Source organism: Chenopodium quinoa, unplaced genomic scaffold (assembly GCF_001683475.1).
Source record: "Chenopodium quinoa cultivar QQ74 unplaced genomic scaffold, ASM168347v1, whole genome shotgun sequence".
Lineage (NCBI taxonomy): Eukaryota > Viridiplantae > Streptophyta > Magnoliopsida > Caryophyllales > Amaranthaceae > Chenopodium > Chenopodium quinoa.
In genome coordinates, this window is record NW_018744702.1 from 353452 (window position 1) to 372692 (window position 19241).

General features: G+C 36.1%; 2 protein-coding genes across 2 annotated transcripts; both read left to right on the forward strand.

Annotated features, from left to right (window-relative positions):
- Positions 1 to 2272: 2272 nt before the first annotated feature.
- LOC110702803 (protein FAR1-RELATED SEQUENCE 5-like) lies at positions 2273 to 3924 on the forward strand. The gene is made up of 3 exons (XM_021880550.1): positions 2273 to 3385; positions 3479 to 3560; positions 3647 to 3924. Exons 1-3 carry the CDS (start codon positions 2273 to 2275, stop codon positions 3922 to 3924), a joined length of 1473 nt encoding a protein of 490 aa, XP_021736242.1.
- An 8832-nt stretch (positions 3925 to 12756) lies between these two features.
- On the forward strand, positions 12757 to 18739 carry LOC110702759 (probable solanesyl-diphosphate synthase 3, chloroplastic). The gene is made up of 6 exons (XM_021880496.1): positions 12757 to 13382; positions 13476 to 13600; positions 16182 to 16309; positions 16393 to 16496; positions 17185 to 17312; positions 17857 to 18739. Exons 1-6 carry the CDS (start codon positions 13142 to 13144, stop codon positions 18403 to 18405), a joined length of 1275 nt encoding a protein of 424 aa, XP_021736188.1. The 5' UTR covers positions 12757 to 13141; the 3' UTR covers positions 18406 to 18739.
- The last annotated feature ends 502 nt before the right edge of the window (positions 18740 to 19241 follow it).

A 19241-nucleotide genomic window follows, 5' to 3' on the forward strand; every position in this document is an offset into this window, starting at 1 on the left:
AGGGTATTTGGTGAAAAACCCGAATATTTTATGCCCAAGTCATATAATAATTATATACTTGTTTAAGTATATTAAATGACAAGATACCCTGATTCAAAGTGTGTCTCTAGTGGTTCTAATTTCCATTTCAAGAACTTATTGCAAGAGGTTTCATTCATATATCAATTCGGAGAACCGATTTCAACAAGTTTCGATTATGATTCCGTAAATTATGATAGGGTACCATTATTAACAAGCCGAGCCTGCTCGTAAATTGTTTGAGACTCGCTCGCCTTGGTTTAAGCTACACTCAACTCAAATTCGGATTGGGCTCGACATCTTAACGAGTTAAGTCTGAATTATCCTTGGCTCGACTCGAATTTTTTTGTATTTTTTTGGGTAAAAAATCAAGATAAACTTTGTTTCATATTTTGGACTTAGGAACTAAAATTAATATTCAAAACTCTAGTTTGCATTCCCACTAAGTCATTGAGTATTGGAGTTTGTTCATGGCTTATTAGTTTATGTCGAAGAAGAACCAACAAAAGAAAGTAAAAGAAAATAGCCTCACATGGAAAGGTAGGAACAAATGATAGAATATTTGAGTTATAAAAGCAAATATTGATTGTCTTGAAATATGGCTAAGGGCATAATTTGGGCCTCGCTAATTTTGGGTTTAACAAGTATTGATTTAGTGTCAAATTGAACTTAATTTTTCTAGACTCGGTCTCACCTTGGCTTGTTAACACTCTTACTCAGCACTCTTATTTGAAGAATAGTGTAATAAATTGACAGGTTCACCCTTGATTTAACACTTATGCCCTGTTTACTTCGCCTTATTTTTACTGAAATTATTTTTTCTGAATTGAAATCATTTTTGCTGAACTTAAATTATTTTTACTAAACTGAAATTATTTTTGCTGAATTGAAATTATTTTTGCCGAACGGAAATTATTTTTACTGATTTTATCAGTTTGACCAGCACATTTGCCGAGACGCAACTTTGACCATTAAGTTATTTTTAATTGTCTATTAGTAAAAATTATAACAAAATTATACTCAACTGCTATTTGTCGCTACCATTTTACCAGGTAACGCTCCCTTTTTGACTTGAATGGACCACTATGCCCTTTATACAATTTGTGTTATAAAAAGGACCTTGTTCCCCATTTGGACACAATACATGAAACGGTCCCCTCACTTCACGACATGGCTGTCCCGAGCCTCCCAAAATCAGTCCCCACGACCTTGCAACCAAATCGGTCCCCACGACCACCTAAATTTTCTATTTTAAAAAATCGTGAAATTTTCCGACGGGTCTTGGGTCATGGACGGCGAGTGGAACATACGTACGCCGGAGAATGCGTCGGATCATTCTGTAAGTTTATTTTTTTATTTTCGGTAATTAGGACATCCGCCTAAAATTTCCGAATGTCCTAGGTACATCCGCCTAAAATTTCCGGATGTACCATGGAACATCCGGAAATTTCAAGCGGAAGATGGGATCTGCTAAAAAATCCGGATGTTCCATGGTACATCCGGAAATTTATGGCGGATGTACCAAGGGAAATCCGGAAATTTTAGGCGGATGTCCCTATTCATATTTTTTTAAAATGTTAAGTACGGTTATTTAATTTTTTTTATGTTAATTAAGTTTTTTTTTTATGTATTTTTTTTCGTGGTCTTGTGATTATTGTTGTGATTTAGTATTTGATAATTAATGTAATTTTGTTGTATTAATATGATTATTAGTAATATGTTTATTTTTTGTTACATTATTATTATTATTTATATTATTATTATTATTATTATTATTATTATTATTATTATTATTATTATTATTATTATTATTATTATTATTATTATCTTAGTTGTTGTTGTTGTTGATATTATTGGTGTTGTTGTAGTTGATATTATTATTGTTGTTGTTGCTGTTATTTTTATTGTTGTTGTTGATATTGTTATTATTAATTAGTAGAAATATAATTTTAACAATAATATTATTATTATTATTTTTATTTTTATTTTTATTTTTATTATTATTATTATTTATTAATTAATTAATTTTATGGTCTTATAAATTGTTTTGTAGTTGTTGTTATAAATTTTTTTTATCATTAATATTGTTATTGTTTTGTATTTGTTGTTATTATTATTAGTATTGTTATTAGTATTGTTATTATTATTATTAGTAGTATTGTTTTTATTATTATTATTATTATAATTATTATTATTATTGTTTTTATTATTATTATTTTGACATAAACCATGTTTTGTTTAATTTGTATAGGATATGGAATCTGAGGAAGGCGGTGACGGTGTGAATTATAGTGGGAATTTTGTCAGCGATACGTTTTTTCCTACATTTGACGATGTAGTTACATGGGCTGATGATGTTTCCATAAAATTGGGATTTATATTGGTGAAATCGTCTTATAGCAAAACCAGAGATGGTCGGCCGTATCGGTGTTTGCGGTGTGATCGGTCACGAAGGAGCAAGCCGAGAGATTTGGAGAACGCGATACGGAAGGACACCAAAACCAAAGCTAATGGTTGTCCATTCTACATCAAGATATATTATGATGTCAGCACCGAAAGTTGGAAGATCAATGCGAAAAATGATCACACCGGGACACATAACCACCCAATGATTGTGTACCCAGAGGGTCACCGTAAAGTGAGCGGATTGAGTCCGGGTGCAAAACAGGTTGTGCGGGACATGACAAAGTCCAAGGTTGCTCCCCGTAACATCATGTCCACTATTGCCGAGCAATTTCCTGATGATCATCCAAACATCCGACACATTTACAATTGTCGAAATGACTTCATGATGGAGATGTCCGAAGGAAGAGGAGTTGTTCAGCAATTTCTTCATCTGGCGAGAGAGAGTAAATACATTTACTGGGTCACGAACGATGATCACAACGTTTTGCAACATGCATTTATGGTGCACCCGATCATGGTCAACATACTCTGCACATACCCACATGTCATAGGTATGGATTCTACTTACAAGACCAATCGATATAACATGCCTTTCTTTGAGATAGTAGGCGTGACACCGACAAACCAGAATTTTCTAGTTGGATATGTTTTCATGCGCGACGAGTGCACGGCTAGCTATCGGTGGGTGTTACAGAGATTAAGGGAGTTGATTGGGTTTGATAAAGAGCCATCTGTATTTATTTCAAACCGTGATCTTGAGCTATGTGCGGCTTTGAGAGAAGTCTTTCCACGGACGTCACATTTACTCTATCTATGGAACATCAACAGAGATGTGGAGGCTAAGGTGACGAAGATGTTTGGAAACAAGACGGTTGGTGTCAGTTTTAGAGCTGGGAGATGGTTCAAAATCGTGAATGCAACAACACGGGCGGAGTATGATCGTGCTCTAGCTGCCATGCAAGTGAGGTGGGGAAAATATCCGGAATTGATTCAGTATGTTCAGAGAACATGACTTTGTCATAAGGAGAAATTTGTGTAATTTTGGACGAACCAGGTTCTTCACTTTGGTAACACCACCAACTGCAGAGTTGAGAGCCAACATTCAGCAGTGAAAACTTGGTTTGAATCATCCACAGGTTAGTTTTATTATTTTATTAGTTGTTCTCGTTGTTACGTAATTGTAATTGTATTAATTGTAATTGTATTTGAATTTACTAATTAGAATCATTGGCAGGTGCTTTGGATATCGTATGGGCCCGAGTCCATTGTCATATCGGTAATCGCATCATACAAATTCGTAATGACTTGAAGGCATCAAGGTCTAAAATTGGTCAGATGTACAGACAGTTGCCACTGTCACGTATAAATGGCAAAGAGTCTCAACATTGCTTGAAAGTTCTGGATAAGGAGACGAAAAGGATGCGGGATTTGAGTTACCAGGTCCATGAACGGTGTGGATGTGCTATGCGTGTGACCCATGGTCTTCCATGTGCTTGCTAGATACATGATTCGATAGTTGCACAGACAGGATTGTATAGCAGCCAAATTCATTCTTTCTGGAAGATACTGGTTATTGGTGATGTTGTTAACATTCTTGAAGTGGTAAATGATTCGACCGAGGAGGCTGCACATTTTCGGTCCCTAATCGACGAAGTCATGGAAAGTGACCCGGTCGTACGTCGAAATGTAACGCGAATCATTGAAGAGGAGCTACATCCAGATCATTCACACCTTGAAGAACCACATATCAACCTTAACACTCGTGGTCGACCGAGGAGAAATAACACCAGGCGTGATCGTAGCTATTTCGAGCATGTGAACCGTCAACACACTCAACGTGGTGGTGACCCAGAACCAGGTAATACTAAAATTCTATATTTAATATAAAAATATGTAAACTTAATACTTGTAGCTTTACTAAAATTCTATATTTAATTTTGTGTTGTAGATCCAAGTGACATTAGTCAATGCAGGTATTTGAACTTGCTTCCAGCCCCAATGTTGCCGTACATTTCGTCTTGGAAGGATGTCATTGGTGATGGGAACTGTGGCTTTCGTTTTGTCGCCGACTTCTTCTTTGGCGATCAAAATCAGTGGTTTGACGCTCGGGAAACAATAGCGAACGAGATCGCTAGTCATCCTGATTTGTACGAACGGATTTACGGGCTTGGGCGACTTTGGATGAACGTGGAGTGTATTCGATGGGATGGTGGGGCTGTCGGGGAGCGGCATTGGATGGTTACAATTCAAGATTTATTTCCTATTGCTACGTGGTTCAACGCAAGGGTGATTTGTCTCGGATTAGGCCTAGTACCAACTTGCTACTACCCATGCATCACAGTCTTACCGCTGAGGGCACGCAACGGGGTTCGGTCACCGACTCGAGAGTTTGTGATTGCTACAGTTGGTGGATCACATTTCATCCGTCTTGACCTTGTACCTGATTCACCACTCCCGCCGATCGCCGGTTGGTGGACGGAACACCACGAGGATAGTGTCAATGGATGGGATCAAGCATATCAATTGAGAAGGGACATGTGGGATGCATTAGTTAGGTAGTTTGTAATGTACATTCACTAACTTTGAACATTTGTAAGAAAATTAGAATTATGAAATTAATTTTAAATGTATTTGCTTTTAATCTAACATGATATGCAACAAAACATCAAATATAAAAAAAAATAAGTGTCCAGTTTATACATTACATTTAAAAAAAATAAAAATAAGTACATAACATAATTAAAACCACTAACAGAACATCTAATCAAAATAATCTAAAGTCCCATTTTTGACTTCCAATCAAATACAAGCTGCTTAGTCATTGTTCGAGTCTCACTCGACATTTCAGGATACTCAGCCAGTGCTCTTTGGTGAATCTCCATGGACCGACCCATCCACTGCAAATCAAATAATAACATATTATAAACACAAAAATTCATAGAAGTCATTGTTAATATAATAATAAGCATAAATACTTACGTAATCAGTGTTAGTCCGCTCAGGTAGGTTGCTTGTAACTCCTGCACCTAGAGATACCCGCGGGTGAGAAAACCTGTACAGCCACTGCATGTAACCAGGCACAACCGAAGGAGCTGCAACACTAAGCCTGGGTAGGGAACCTAAAAAAACACTCTGAGATACCCAGGACAAACCTCTTCCACATCACAGCTGTCATCTCAGTCGGGAAGTCTACCCGATACATCTTCAAGTTAGTCGGCCTCTTAGCCTTCTCTGGCCTGATGATCTCGCGGGGAATGCCTTGCACGAAACCAAGCTGGCGTACCACTCTATCAGGCATGTACAACTCAATGATGTTACGGTACTAGATGCAGCCAATGAATAAAGTGGGGGGCACTCGTAATGCAGGATTAGCTCCGTACGGTAGCCAATTCACCTCACGGTCAGTAAGCGCATCAATCCTAGTACGAAAAGCTAACAGGCGCTCCAGGTTCTTGCTAGGACATCTCGCTCCAACATCCCAAGCAGACGCACCAGGAATTTGAAGGTCCCGGGTCAAGGTACCCTGCTGTGGCCGAAAGCACGGAAAGTACTCGTAAATCCACGCTTGTAGAAGCGTGAGACAACCAACAGTTGAATCAGCACCTTTCCGTGATGTCGTGCCCAGTTGCCGATACAAGTAGGCCAGTGCAGCTGTTCCCCAAGCATACTCGTTAATAGGGACATCCGTGTGACATATCTCGTAGAGGAAGGAAGGATGCGTACGGTTACCACTCTTGTCTACAAACAGTGTACCTCCAAGCACTAACCACAAGTATCCATCAAGCTTCTCACTAAAATCCCGGCCAACCGCCAATGTCGACTCAAAAATCTTATCAGTCAACACCCCACTACCCTGCCAAATGGTCTTTGTGCCGCAAACCTCAGACAGATCATCTGGAGTCATATCCATGGTGATCGAGCACGCGTCCCGTAACACGTCCGTGCTAGGAGTAGTGGTCACCATATTTCCTGCAACCCGTAACCCAAGTATGTTGTACACGTCGTGCAGCAAGATCGTAATCTCCCCAAATGGCATGTGAAAGGTGTTCGTATCTGGCTGCCACCTCTCAACAAAAGCAGAAATCAACGGCCAATCAAGTCTCTTAAACATCAGGCCGGGCAAGTGAGACAACCAACTAGCATCAATCGCCGCAAGGTCCTCTTTGACGACCTCGCCAAGTGAACAAGTCAGAACATAACTTTGTCCTACTCAAACAGCGAAAACACTATGCTCCTGATCCATCCAGATATACCGTGCCACGTGACCGCCAAAACTAGGGATAACTGACCCATCCTCAGGCCCACCCGACATCGGTTCCTACACTAACCATGCCTCTGCAGAGCTGGAAGTAGGCTGACTCGATCCACTACCAACAAATCTCCCAAACTGACCCCTATATACCATATGGAAATCCTGAGGGTCCTGTTCTTCATCCCGGTCACCAGCATGACTAACCGAACATTCGTCTTCCTCGTCAGATATGGGTGCTCCACTTGCAGAGTACAAGGGCCGACTACTACCAGACTGTTGGTCTCTCGACCAACCACTAGTAGACCCGTATTGCTGCTGCTCGGGTTGAAGCGGTGAAGATCGAGATGTCTGTCTCCTAACAGACGCATTCAGACGTCGTGATATTGCATGTCGAGCACCAGAACCCTCGATCTACATAAAATAAGAAAATAATCCGATTTTAGTAATAATAATAATAATAATACTAATAATAATAATAATAATAGCGTCAGGTTGCCTTATGGAAGTCCCAGCAGGGGGATTACTCTTCTGCCTGGTTGCGAGCGGTCCCGATATCAGGTCTGGGTCAGACTATGAATGGTAAGACTTACCGTTGTGTTCTTTGCTACCGGTTGGGTGTTCCCTTGTTCTCCGTATCGGCACCTTGTTCTGCTTGCTCAAGAGTTTTTGATGGGGATATTTATGAGGATCATGCAGTGTCTTGTGCTGGGATGGTGGGTATTAAACATCGGCATAACGTTGTTCGTGATACCCTTGTTGATATTTGTTTCCGCTCTGGGATTTCTGCAAGGAAGGAGGTCAACGTTGGGTTAACTGGAGGGAACGACGGGGCTCTTCGGCCAGCAGATGTGTTGCTTAACTCCTGGGATAGAGGCCTAGATGTATGTGTTGACTTGACGGGGTCTTCTCCATTGACTCAATCTGGGTTCTTTGACTTCGTTCCTGGTCGTGTTATGTCGGCTGCGGCTCAGCGGAAGCGAGACAAGTATGGGGCGCGTTGCAGGGCTATTGGCTATGGTTTTCTTCCTTTCTCCTTTTCTTCATTGGGGGAATTAGAGAAGGATGTCGTTGCGTTGCTGAAGCGGGTTCAGGCGTTCGCTAGGACTCAGGATATTGGAGCTCGTGTGGCTGCTCACATCTTTAACAGGATTGGGTTCGCTAAAGCTCGAGGGGTGGGGGCCCAGATTGTATCTCGGCTCCCCACTAATTTCTTGTAAATCTTTTGACTTTGTAGGTTTTTGTTATTTAATAATAATAATAATAATAATAATCATAATAAAAACAATAACAACAAATAAACTTAACAGCAACAACAATAACCATAATAACAATAATAACAACAACAACAACAAATACAAATTAACAACAACAAATAAACTTAACAACAACAATAACTAACAACAATAACAACAACAACAACAAATACAAATTAACAACAACAACAATAACCATAATAACAATAATAATAACACTAATATCAACAACTATAATACTAATCATAATTAAAAAAATTAATAATAGTACTACTAATAACAATAATAATAATAATATTATTATAACAACAACAACAAAAAAAGAAATTAAACAACAACAATAACCATAAAAAACCCTAATATCAAATTAGTTTAATAATAATACTAATCATATTTTTAAAAATAATAACACTAATAATAATAATAATAATAATAATATTATCAACAACAATAATAATAATACTAACCATAACACTTTAAAATAACAACAAAAATAACAAAATCCAAAAAAAAAAAAACAAATTAACAACAACAACAATAACCTTAAAATTAATAATAAAAACCTAATATCAACAAAATAATAAAAATTATCATATTTTTAAAAATAATAACATTACAAAATATACTAACCACAATAATAACAACAACAATAATAATAATATCAACAATAATAATAACAATAATAACCATAACACTTCAAAATAACAAAAAAAAACAAAATCCGAAAAAAAAATTTAAAATTAACAATTTTATTAACGGGAAAAAAAACAAAAAAAAAAAATTGGACCATCCGCCCAAAAATTCCGAAATTTCCATGGAGGATCCGCCTGGAATTTCCGAATCCTCCATGGGACATCCGGAATTTCTGGGCGGATGTCACTTCCGCCCAAAAATTCCGGATGTCCCATGGAGGATCCGGAAATTCCAGGTGGATCCTCCATGGAACTTCCGGAATTTTTGGGCGGAAGTTCCTGGGATCTGTAATTAAAAAAAAAAAATTACCTAGTCGCCACCGTCGCCGCCGTTGCCTCCGAATCTCAGCCTAATCCACCTCGAATCACCCTTTTTTTTGTTTATGATGATTGTTGTTTTTTTAAAACATGAAGAGAAATTTTTGAATTTTTTTTTAAATTTTTTTTAGAGTGTTTTAGAGAGTTAGAGAGTAAGAGAGTTGGAGAGTAAGAGAGTTAGAGAGAGAAGTAAGAAAGTGAGAAATGTTGGTCGAGAAGGAAAAAACCGTATTTATATATTAGGGGTAAATTGGAATTTCAAGACAAAAAGGGAGCGTTACCCGGTAAAATGGGAGCGACAAATAACAACACCCAAATTATATAGTGAAACTAGACATTATGACTAATCTAATGATATATTATATAATAACATTTTTTTATTTTATAAAGGTGAAAAAATTAAGTCAACCATGATATGTAAAATTGTAAATAGTGTAAAAATCAAAGTGATGTATTTAAAAAAACGGAGGGAGTATTTCTTTTTTAACATTACTGATTTTTACTGAAAACTAGACTTGTTTTTGCTTAAATGAACTTTATTTTTACTGAACTGAAATTATTTTTACTAAATAATTATTTTTTAAAAGTGAAGTGAACATCACGTTAGTAAATAATCATGGCTACTTTCAACAAAGAAAAACCATAAGAAATTGGTTAGGATTATTTAGGATAATCTACTCATTAAAATAATCAATAGGTGATTGGAAATTATTGGAATCACTAATATTCATCTACCCATTTTGGCTATTATTGTTTTGGATAAATCTCATTTAATAATCAACTAGTTTGTAGACCCGAGCGATGCCCCGAATTTTTACATGGAATTGATCATTAATGTATGTTGGAATTTATGATTAAATTTTCTTGTAATTAAATTTGTTGTTCATAATATTGTCATTTGCGGTTGTAAAAAAAATATTGTCATTTGCTACATATTAATATTTTTTTATTCAAAAGTTACATAAAAAATCACATAGCTTGGTGGTAAGCAGTGGCGGATCCAGGATTTTAGGAGTGATGTGTCATTGTCACTTATCGACTGCAATCACCGTATACCAATTAATATCTCGAGTGTTTTTCCCTTTTTATTATGAAATTAAAGTTGTTTAAATTTGTTTAAAAAAATAGTTAAAGTTTAAATTAGATAACAATCTAAAATTATTCTTGTAATATAAACTAAGACATCACTATACATAAAACTCCATTCACAATTCACGAATTCACAATTGACAAACTAATTATTAATACAAAGTGTTTGGGTCCAATTTATGTCAATTGGATCGGTCCACAAATGATTCAATTACAAGCCCAAGGTCAAAGGTTCAACTCTCCAATCCATGTCAAGTCAAGTCAAGTCAAGGGTCTAGTCAACGTGGCAAGCTCACTTGGCTTCAAGCCCATTTTTCCTTATTGTGCTAAGGTATAAAAGCATTCACTTCTCTCACTTTGCATTCATTCACAAATAGCCTCAAGCAATTAATACTCTTGCATAGCACTTTCTCTCTCTACACTGTATTGACTTCGGCATTGGAGGGGCTTTCCTCGGCACAACCCCCGAGGCTAGTTTATGTGTGTTTTCTGTGCAGAAAACTGTCGGCCCAACATCATTTGGACCGAGTTCAGTCTTCAACCCACTTTAAAGGACCTTGCCGAAGGTCCCATTGTTTTACCCGCAACACAAAGCAATACCTTCAAATAATAATTTATTAGCTTTATAAACTGAATTAGAACAACAAATTAACAACAAGAAGAAGCTTTAAAGCATTTAGTATAAGGTAATAAAGTTCATAAAAAAAATTAAGAAAGAGATTGGAAAAATATCCAACAAAGTTTGACATAAAGTGTTTCTTTTTAATTAAATTTTAATGATTTTACGTGAAACTAGGGGAGTTAGAACTTAGGAAGTTAGGAGTAGTAGACCGGGCAAACAGGTCATTCAGGTCGGGTTCGGGTCGGGTCAATTAAGGTTAGTAAATGTTCGGGTCAAGTCGGGTTGATTCGGGTTTCGGGTCAAAATCGGGTCAGCACTTCGGGTCAAGTTCAGGTTGGGTCTGTTCGGATCTGGTCAATTTTTAAGATAAATTTTCGGGTCAAATTCGGATCGAGTCAATTCGGGTCGGGTCTATTCAGGTCAAGTTTGTGTCGAGTCACTAAAATAAATTCACTTAATAAAATAGTTGAAAAAAATAAAGTAAAATCGTTAAAAAATAAAAAATAAAATCATGAGTACCTATTACGTAGGAAATAAAGAAGCCCTAAACTAAGTAATTCACTATGTCACCATATTCATTTAGGATTCGGGTCAATTCGGGTCTGGTCACTATGGGTCGAGTCGATTCGGGTCAATCAATTTGGGTTAAAATCGGGTCCGGTCACTTCGGGTTTTGGGTCATTTCGGGTCGGGTCAAGTTCGAGTTTCGTGTCAATTTCAGGTCAGGTCATTCAGGTCGGGTCACTTCGGGTCATCGGGTCATGTTCGGGTCAACTCTATTTCAGGTCAGGTCGGGTTAGTTCGGGTTCGGGTCAATGATTTTAGGTCAACTTTTGGGTTACGGGTCGGGTCATTCGGGTCGGGCAGGATTGCCAGGTCTAAGGAGTAGTACTATAGTAGTCGGACACTCTGACTTAGGGCCTGTTCTCATACATTTATTTTCAGTTCAATTCGGTTCAGCCCAACTTAGTTCAGTTCAACTCCTAATTTCCTTCTCTTATAAAATATTCATTTCAGTTCAGTTAAGTTTAGTTCAGCTCATTTAAGTTCAATTCAGTTCAATTCATTTCAGTTTAGCTGAGTTCAATCTATGAGAACAAACCCTTAGCCTATTCATTTCTTTAATTTTATTTTTTTATTTTTGTTTTTTTTTTCAAATTAATAGTGTGTCACGGGACCCAGCATGACTAAAGGTGAGTCTACCCCTGGTGGTAAGACTCTTATTTGTAGAATTAGAGGTTGTAAGTTCAAATCTTGTGGTGAGCATTTTTTTTAAAATTATTATTATAAGTGAATGACATAAAATGAAGACAAATGGAAGGGAGAGCCATGTGGCGTTATGAGTAGTTACATGGGTGACGTGTAATGAGGCGAGTTTACGTGACACGTAGACGTTGTTAGAAACGCCTTTTAGTATAGATTAGTATAGATAGAAAATTGGGAATAATTTAGATTACTATCTACTTATTGACTAATTAGGCCCTGTTCTCTTCACCTTAAAAAAATAATATTAAGTAAAATAATTTCAGTTCAGTAAAAATAAGTTCAGTTCAGTAAAATTGATTTCAGTTCAGTAAAAATAATTTCAATTCAGTGAAAATAAGTTCAGTTCAGTAAAATTCAATTTTCTTAAAGAAGAATTATAATAAAAAATCAGTTATAATAATTTAAGTTCAGTAAAAATAATTTCAGTTCAGTAAAATTAAGTTCAGTTCAGTAAAAATAAGTTCAGTTCAGTAAAAATAATTTCAGTTCAGCAAAATTATGGTGAATCAAACAGGGCCTTATATAGTTAATTAATCATACTTCCTCCGTTATTTTATTATTGCTTCGTAAGAGTTTGGCACAAATTTTTTGATAGTGGAAAAAAGGATGAGAGAGAAAGGTAGACATACCAAGTTGCCCATGTGATTGTATGCACAAAATAAAAGTAAAGGTTAAAAAGCAAGGGTATATTAGGTTAAAAAGCAAGGGTAATTAGGTAAGTGATGTGATATTAAAAAAACGGAAGAAGTAATAAAAACGAAAAAAGAGATGTTCTTATATCCCAATTTACTCTTTAATTGTCTCTACTCCCATACCTTAGTCTCTTACAACTTACACACGGCTGTCTCTTGAATGAATATCAATAAAGAGGTACGAAGAAATGTCCTCACATACGCAAATTAATGAACATGTGTGGGCATATTTCCGCCACTCAATTTCTTGTTTATCATTCGTTACCAACTTCTGCTACTAAACTACTCCAGCAACACTCATTTCAATTCTTTCTTTCCACCATACAAAAAAACAGAATAAATAAATAAAAACTTTTCTCTTTTATTTCTACTTCACTTAATCACATAATTTGTGACAATTTATTTCAAATTTCATCCCATTTCTTCATGTGGGTTCTTGTTAAATGATCAAGTCAGCAACTTTCTGAGGTGGGTTTTGGTTAGAAATTGAAATTTTACTGATTTCGATTTCTGGGTATTGCTCAAAAATCAAAATGATGTCAATGAGTTGCCAAAATGTTGATTTTGGTAGAATGAGGTTTAATTCTATTGCTTGTTGTTGTTCATCTAATGCTTCTTCTGATCGTTTGTTTGCAAAAAGTAATAATGTAAAGGGTAATGGAAGTAGGAAGAACATAAGAAAAGGTTATGGAGCGCGAAAATTGTTTTGTTTTCGTTCTGGTAGTCCCAAGTGTAGGGTGTACTCTACCAAGACACCTGAGACTTTACTTAATGGTATGGACAAATTATTGTGTTCTGTTTTAACATTGGTTTTTGATTTCGAGGACAAATATCTTATGCTTGTTTGTGAATTTGGATGTTTAATAGGGGTTAGTGATGATCCTTTGCCTGTTTTGAATGTAAGGAAGGAGTCTAGTGACCCGATTTCGATTGCTAATCTTTTTGAAGTGGTTGCTGATGATCTCTTGACTTTGAACAAGAATCTGCAAGCTGTAAGTATTGTTCTGTCTATTATTATGTTTGTTACAGTAGATCATTTTCTTTGGTTCATTGTATAATACTTGCTTAGCAGTGGATTGAGTAAATAAGTATTGTGAGGAAGATACAACAAGATGGTATTAGGCTATTAGCTATTAATAAGCATAAAATTGGATTGATTTTTCCTGCATTGATTGTAAATTCATTAGCAACTAATTAAATTAAGCTTTCATGAATTCAAGACTACAAAAGCAAACTTATTTGAGTCTTACTAATGCTTTGAAAATGATTGTGCAAAGTAGTTAGAATGAGCATGCTTGGATGAAGGATTGTTATCTAAGTTTTGTGCAAAGTTGGGACTTATTAGATTGTAAAGTGAGGCTAGGAAGAGTATGTTCGGATGAATTCTTATCCAAGTAGAATATCAAGCCATGTTTTATCAAATTGTATAGCGAGGCTAGGATAGTTAGTTGCTCGTAATTTGTTCAATGTCGTCAAGGGGTTATCGTCAAAGTTGTTGAAGGTAGTATCTGCTCCATTGGTGTGGCTACAAACTCTTTAGCAACAGTGAGCTTGTACAATTTAGTGTTCCTAAAACAATTGTGGTGACCTTTTGTCCGGCTTCTTTTCACCACTCCCACCACACCCCATCCCCCTCCTTTGCTTAGGAATGAAAGTCTTTGATTCAAATCCTTCCCTTCTAGCATTTATAGCTTATTTATTCATGGGGCAACTATCAAGCATTATGAGTCATGTATTGCCTCTTATCTTCCAAACCTAGTGCAACTTTGATGAGCTTTGTGATGTTTCTAATTTCTCCCTCTATTAGATAAAATAAAAGCATAGTGGATACTGGTGACTAGAAATCATCACCTAGTTAATCCTGTTCAAATTTGAAGACCTGTGGTTTTATAGACTAGTAACAGTTTAATGGTGGTAGCTTTGTTGGTCTTAATTTTTAGAAGGAAATAGGCATAAGTAGCAACACATTGTTTTATTACAGGTGGTGTTGAGGAGAAAAAATCACAATTGGATTTTGGTGAATGGTGATAATGACATTTGGAATTCTTACTATCTTGAATATTAAAGGCAGATTATGTAGGTATATTTCAATATGATAAGGTTTTTTTTTTTTTTTTTTTTTTTTTTTTTTTTTTTTTTTTTTTTTGTCTGTGTGTGTGTGTGTGTGTGGGGTGGGGGTGGGGGTGGGTGGGGAAGGAGCCTCAATACCAAAGCAGGTGTAAGTGTAACTGATCTGAAGATAAAGTTGTTTGTTGAAGCATTGCCTTCCCAAACAGCACGTGTGAGTATCATGTAATGACGAGAGAATTAAACACTTCATAAGTCTAAAGGGCTACTCATTCTGTTGCCAAATGGTTTTCGAGATGGAACATTCTTTAAGATTGTGAAGTGGACTCTGTCTCTTTATGGTGAATGTGGCCTAAGCTCATATTTAACATGGTATTAGAGTTTGGCCTATGGTTGGGACCTGTAATGGCTTTGATATTTTCTTTAGGCCAAATTGAAATGGATCCATGTGATGTGGAGTGTTGAAATCGCACTGTAGCCCATGAAACATCACATGAGATCGAGTTATAAGGGAAACTCTTTCTCATATTTTTTGGATGGATGACTGATAATTCTGTATACATATGAGTTTTTTCTGCACGATAGAGCAGTGTATATTGACCGCTTTAAATTCTTAGAATTTCATCACATTGCACTTTTTTTTAGAGAACTCTTATGAGCTTAACAGGACCTCTTCTCACATTGCACTTATTTCTGAAATTCACATTAGCATGACCGTGCTGGGTTGTAATTTTCTTCGTTGTTAAATAAGTGGTAGTTTGTGGACCTCCTTTGATACTCTTTCCTAAAAGTTATCAGTTCGTTAGGTTAGGATACTTGTACTTTATGGAATATCAAATATGTTGGTTCACCTTTTCTGCTAATAAGATGGCTGCAAACATAGCTAGAGATATAAGTGTATATTCCCAATTTTCCTCTACTGCAGCCACTTCCATCATAAGACTGAGGGGGCTTTATGCTTTATGGTTCATCTATATAGGGTGGGGGTGTATTGCTGGATTTTGGCCATTTTTGAGGATAAAACTGGATTTTCCTATTAGTAAATATTACTGCTTCCGTTTTTTTTTTTTTAGTTGACACGTTTTGACTTTAACAGTATCCACACACTCCCCCTTGACTGTGTTTTGTGCTTTATGTGTAATGAAAAATATAGTCATGTGGGATCTTGTAGCATATTCACATTTCTTCTAACTGTATGAATGAGATGTGTAGCTACTCTATATGGTTCATTCATTTCAAGTATTTTCACCTATATGAGCAACTGAGCTGCAAAGTTAGAAATTTGATTATTAGGGCTTGTGAAACTGTGGGCATTTACATTCTCCTTGTGGATGAATCTTGATAATTTATTTCTATATTATATTTTTTTTTTTAAAAAAAATAAATAAAAAAAAATCAATATGTGCGTTTCTTATTAGATGTCTGTGGGATCATATTGTATACATAATGTCCATGTCCTAGCTTTGTTAGATCCAATGCCTGCATCTAATGTTGTTTTAGCTTTAGATTGTTGGTGCAGAAAACCCACTGCTGATGTCAGCTGCAGAGCAGATTTTTAGTGCTGGGGGGAAGAGGATGAGACCAGCTTTAGTTTTCCTTGTCTCAAGAGCTACAGCACAATTAGCTGGTTTAAAGTATGTCAGTGCTGTCACATGTTTGCTTCTTTCAGAATATGATTCTTAACCTCTTCACTTATCACCTATTTATGACTATCCAGGGAACTTACAATAAAGCATCGCCGTTTGGCAGAAATCATTGAAATGATACATACTGCAAGTTTGATACACGATGATGTCATTGATGAGAGTAACTTGAGAAGAGGTAAGGTTTGTATTTGTTGAATGGCTCTTTGATGCCATAGGATTTTAGATACTTAAGGCATAAACTGTTATAGTTTATTTTATTGGTTTTGCTTAAGAGACTTTTCATGCTGATAATCATGTAATTTAGATATGTCGTTCTTAATAATTAACCTTTGCATGGCTGTGGTGCTTGCAAGTTTGTCTCATGACTCATGCATATATATGTTCGCAACCTTTATAGATGAGAAGCTACATGAAAGATCAATGCTTATTTGTATACAGTTCCCTATTGCTGATTATCTAACATCATAATCATTTGTTGATCTAATACATTTATTCAAATTATACTAGGGCTTGATTTAATTGTGAGCCTGCTGCAATATTTCCATGGGTCTTGACTAACTTTCAAATTGTGTATCATTTTTTCTTCTCCTTCCCTTTCCAGCTCAACTGCAGATCTGCAATTTTCTAGTTTTCATTTTTAGAGGAGCAGGAGTTTTTGTGTGGTTATAGCTTAATGTTATTTTCCTTAATCCTTAGCGGAAGAAGAATAGAAAGAGTGGTGTTTAATCTCTTGATAATGAAGAATATTTGCTGATTTTAAGTGAACCTGAACAGAAATTCGCTCTGAAATACATATTATAGCTTCTGTGTCTTTATCAATTTTCTTACGCTTAGTCTGAAAAGGAATTATGATGCCTTTGCAGGTAAGGAAACTGTTCATCAACGTTATGGCACTAGAGTGGCTGTCCTGGCTGGGGACTTCATGTTCGCACAGTCATCATGGTACCTTGCAAACCTTGAAAACTTGGAAGTAATAAAGCTTATCAGTCAGGTATATCTGTAATTCATTGCAATAGCACTTATTGAACATTTGTTATAGAATAAGCATAGTAACTATTGTCATGTGAGCAGACAAAGTAGCTCTACTCCTAGCTTGATTTGTCGCTGCCGAGTTGTGTGAGCTGTAGTGGACCTATAATTATCATAGATTAGCCAGTGGCTTGTGTAATAATTTTTTGTGTTCATGACTATAATGGCTAACCGGAAATGAAGTTCACCCTTCTTCATTTCCTTAAAGGTGAGGAACTACCGGAAATGAGGCTCGAAGAAGAGATATATCAAATTTGGATAAAAAGAGGATTATCTTGTGAGATGACTATGATGATGACATTAACTTATGATTTTCTATGTCCATTCACTAATGTTCTAGAAACTTCTTTTTTGTTTGCACTTTAAGAGATAAAAAGCACGCATTTGCTCAATTTTTCCAACAAGTGGAGTTGATTGGTGTACTAATGAAAATGACAAAATTATCAAGAATAATTTGTATGGTGATGCATTTCCTAATTGTACATTTAATCCTCGTGATTTGGCAGGTGATTAAAGATTTTGCCAGTGGGGAAATAAAGCAGGCATCTAGCCTATTTGATTGTGATGTACAACTGGAGGACTACTTGATCAAGAGCTACTATAAAACCGCCTCGTTGCTTGCTGCTAGTACAAAGGGATCAGCCATATTCAGTGAGGTTGATCGGAATGTCTGTGAAAGTATGTATGAATACGGCAGGAATCTTGGTCTATCCTTCCAGATTGTCGATGACATTTTGGATTTTACGCAGTCTGCTGAGCAGCTGGGAAAGCCTGCAGGTGCAGATTTAGCAAAAGGAAATTTGACTGCTCCAGTAATTTTTGCTTTGGAAAAAGAACCTAAACTGAGAGAGATTATTGAGTCTGAATTCTCTGAGACTGGCTCACTAGATGAAGCCATTGAACTTGTTAAGAGTTGTGGTGGTATTGAGAGGGCTCGGGAATTAGCTCTAGAAAAGGCTGATATTGCTCTGCAGAGCCTTCAATGCCTTCCTGATAGCGCATATCGTGTAGCTCTTGAAAGAATGGTGCTATATAACCTTGAAAGGATTGATTAAACAGCAAAAAATTGCTGCGTGTATCATGTATCATCAGATAATTTGCTAAAACAAGCAAAAGAGCAAAGGAGATGTCAGGGTGTTTTCTTGATCTCTATGCTTGCATTACCACCAATGGGTATATCATTGTTTGGTGGCTGTATATTCAATTATTCACATAGAAGGCTTTTTTAAGCTCGAGCTCATCTCTTAGGATAGCTTTACATTTATAAGGTTAAATGATTTATAGATTTTGATTTAAGAAACAACAACGAAATAATTGTTGTATACTCTGTATACATTAATAATTTTTTGCTCGTGTAATACAAGTGACACCTTATACTTTTAGCTTTCATTTGATCTTCAAAAATTTGTTTTAGTCGTATCGCTTGGGTCATTGAATGTATATAGGGATGGTTGATTACCTCCTTTTTAGCTAGCATTTTTTCGGCTAATGTCTAATTGATTTTGGTTTAGATTTGAAACTTTATTAATGCACAATGGAGAGCAATACTTGAGAGGAATGATTCAATGTGCAAATATAGATTAATGTTTGGGAAATCTCTTTGGTAACACTCAAGTTTTTCATTCTCTTCGGTAAATTGCAAAAATTTCAAATTTTTTTGGTAACCTTTGTTATTAATTACCATTGATAACTGAGAAGTGTTCTTTTAATAAAAATCTTTAACTATAGTTAGCTTTTTTTTTTTTTTTTTTAATTTTTTTTAATTTTTTTAATATATATATAATTTAATTATCAAATAATTTTCTACAAAATAAAACCAAAATCCTTCCCTCACCTTACCTAGCCACCAGCATGCAGCAGCCCCTCCCCATGCTGGCGTCTAAACGGGCGT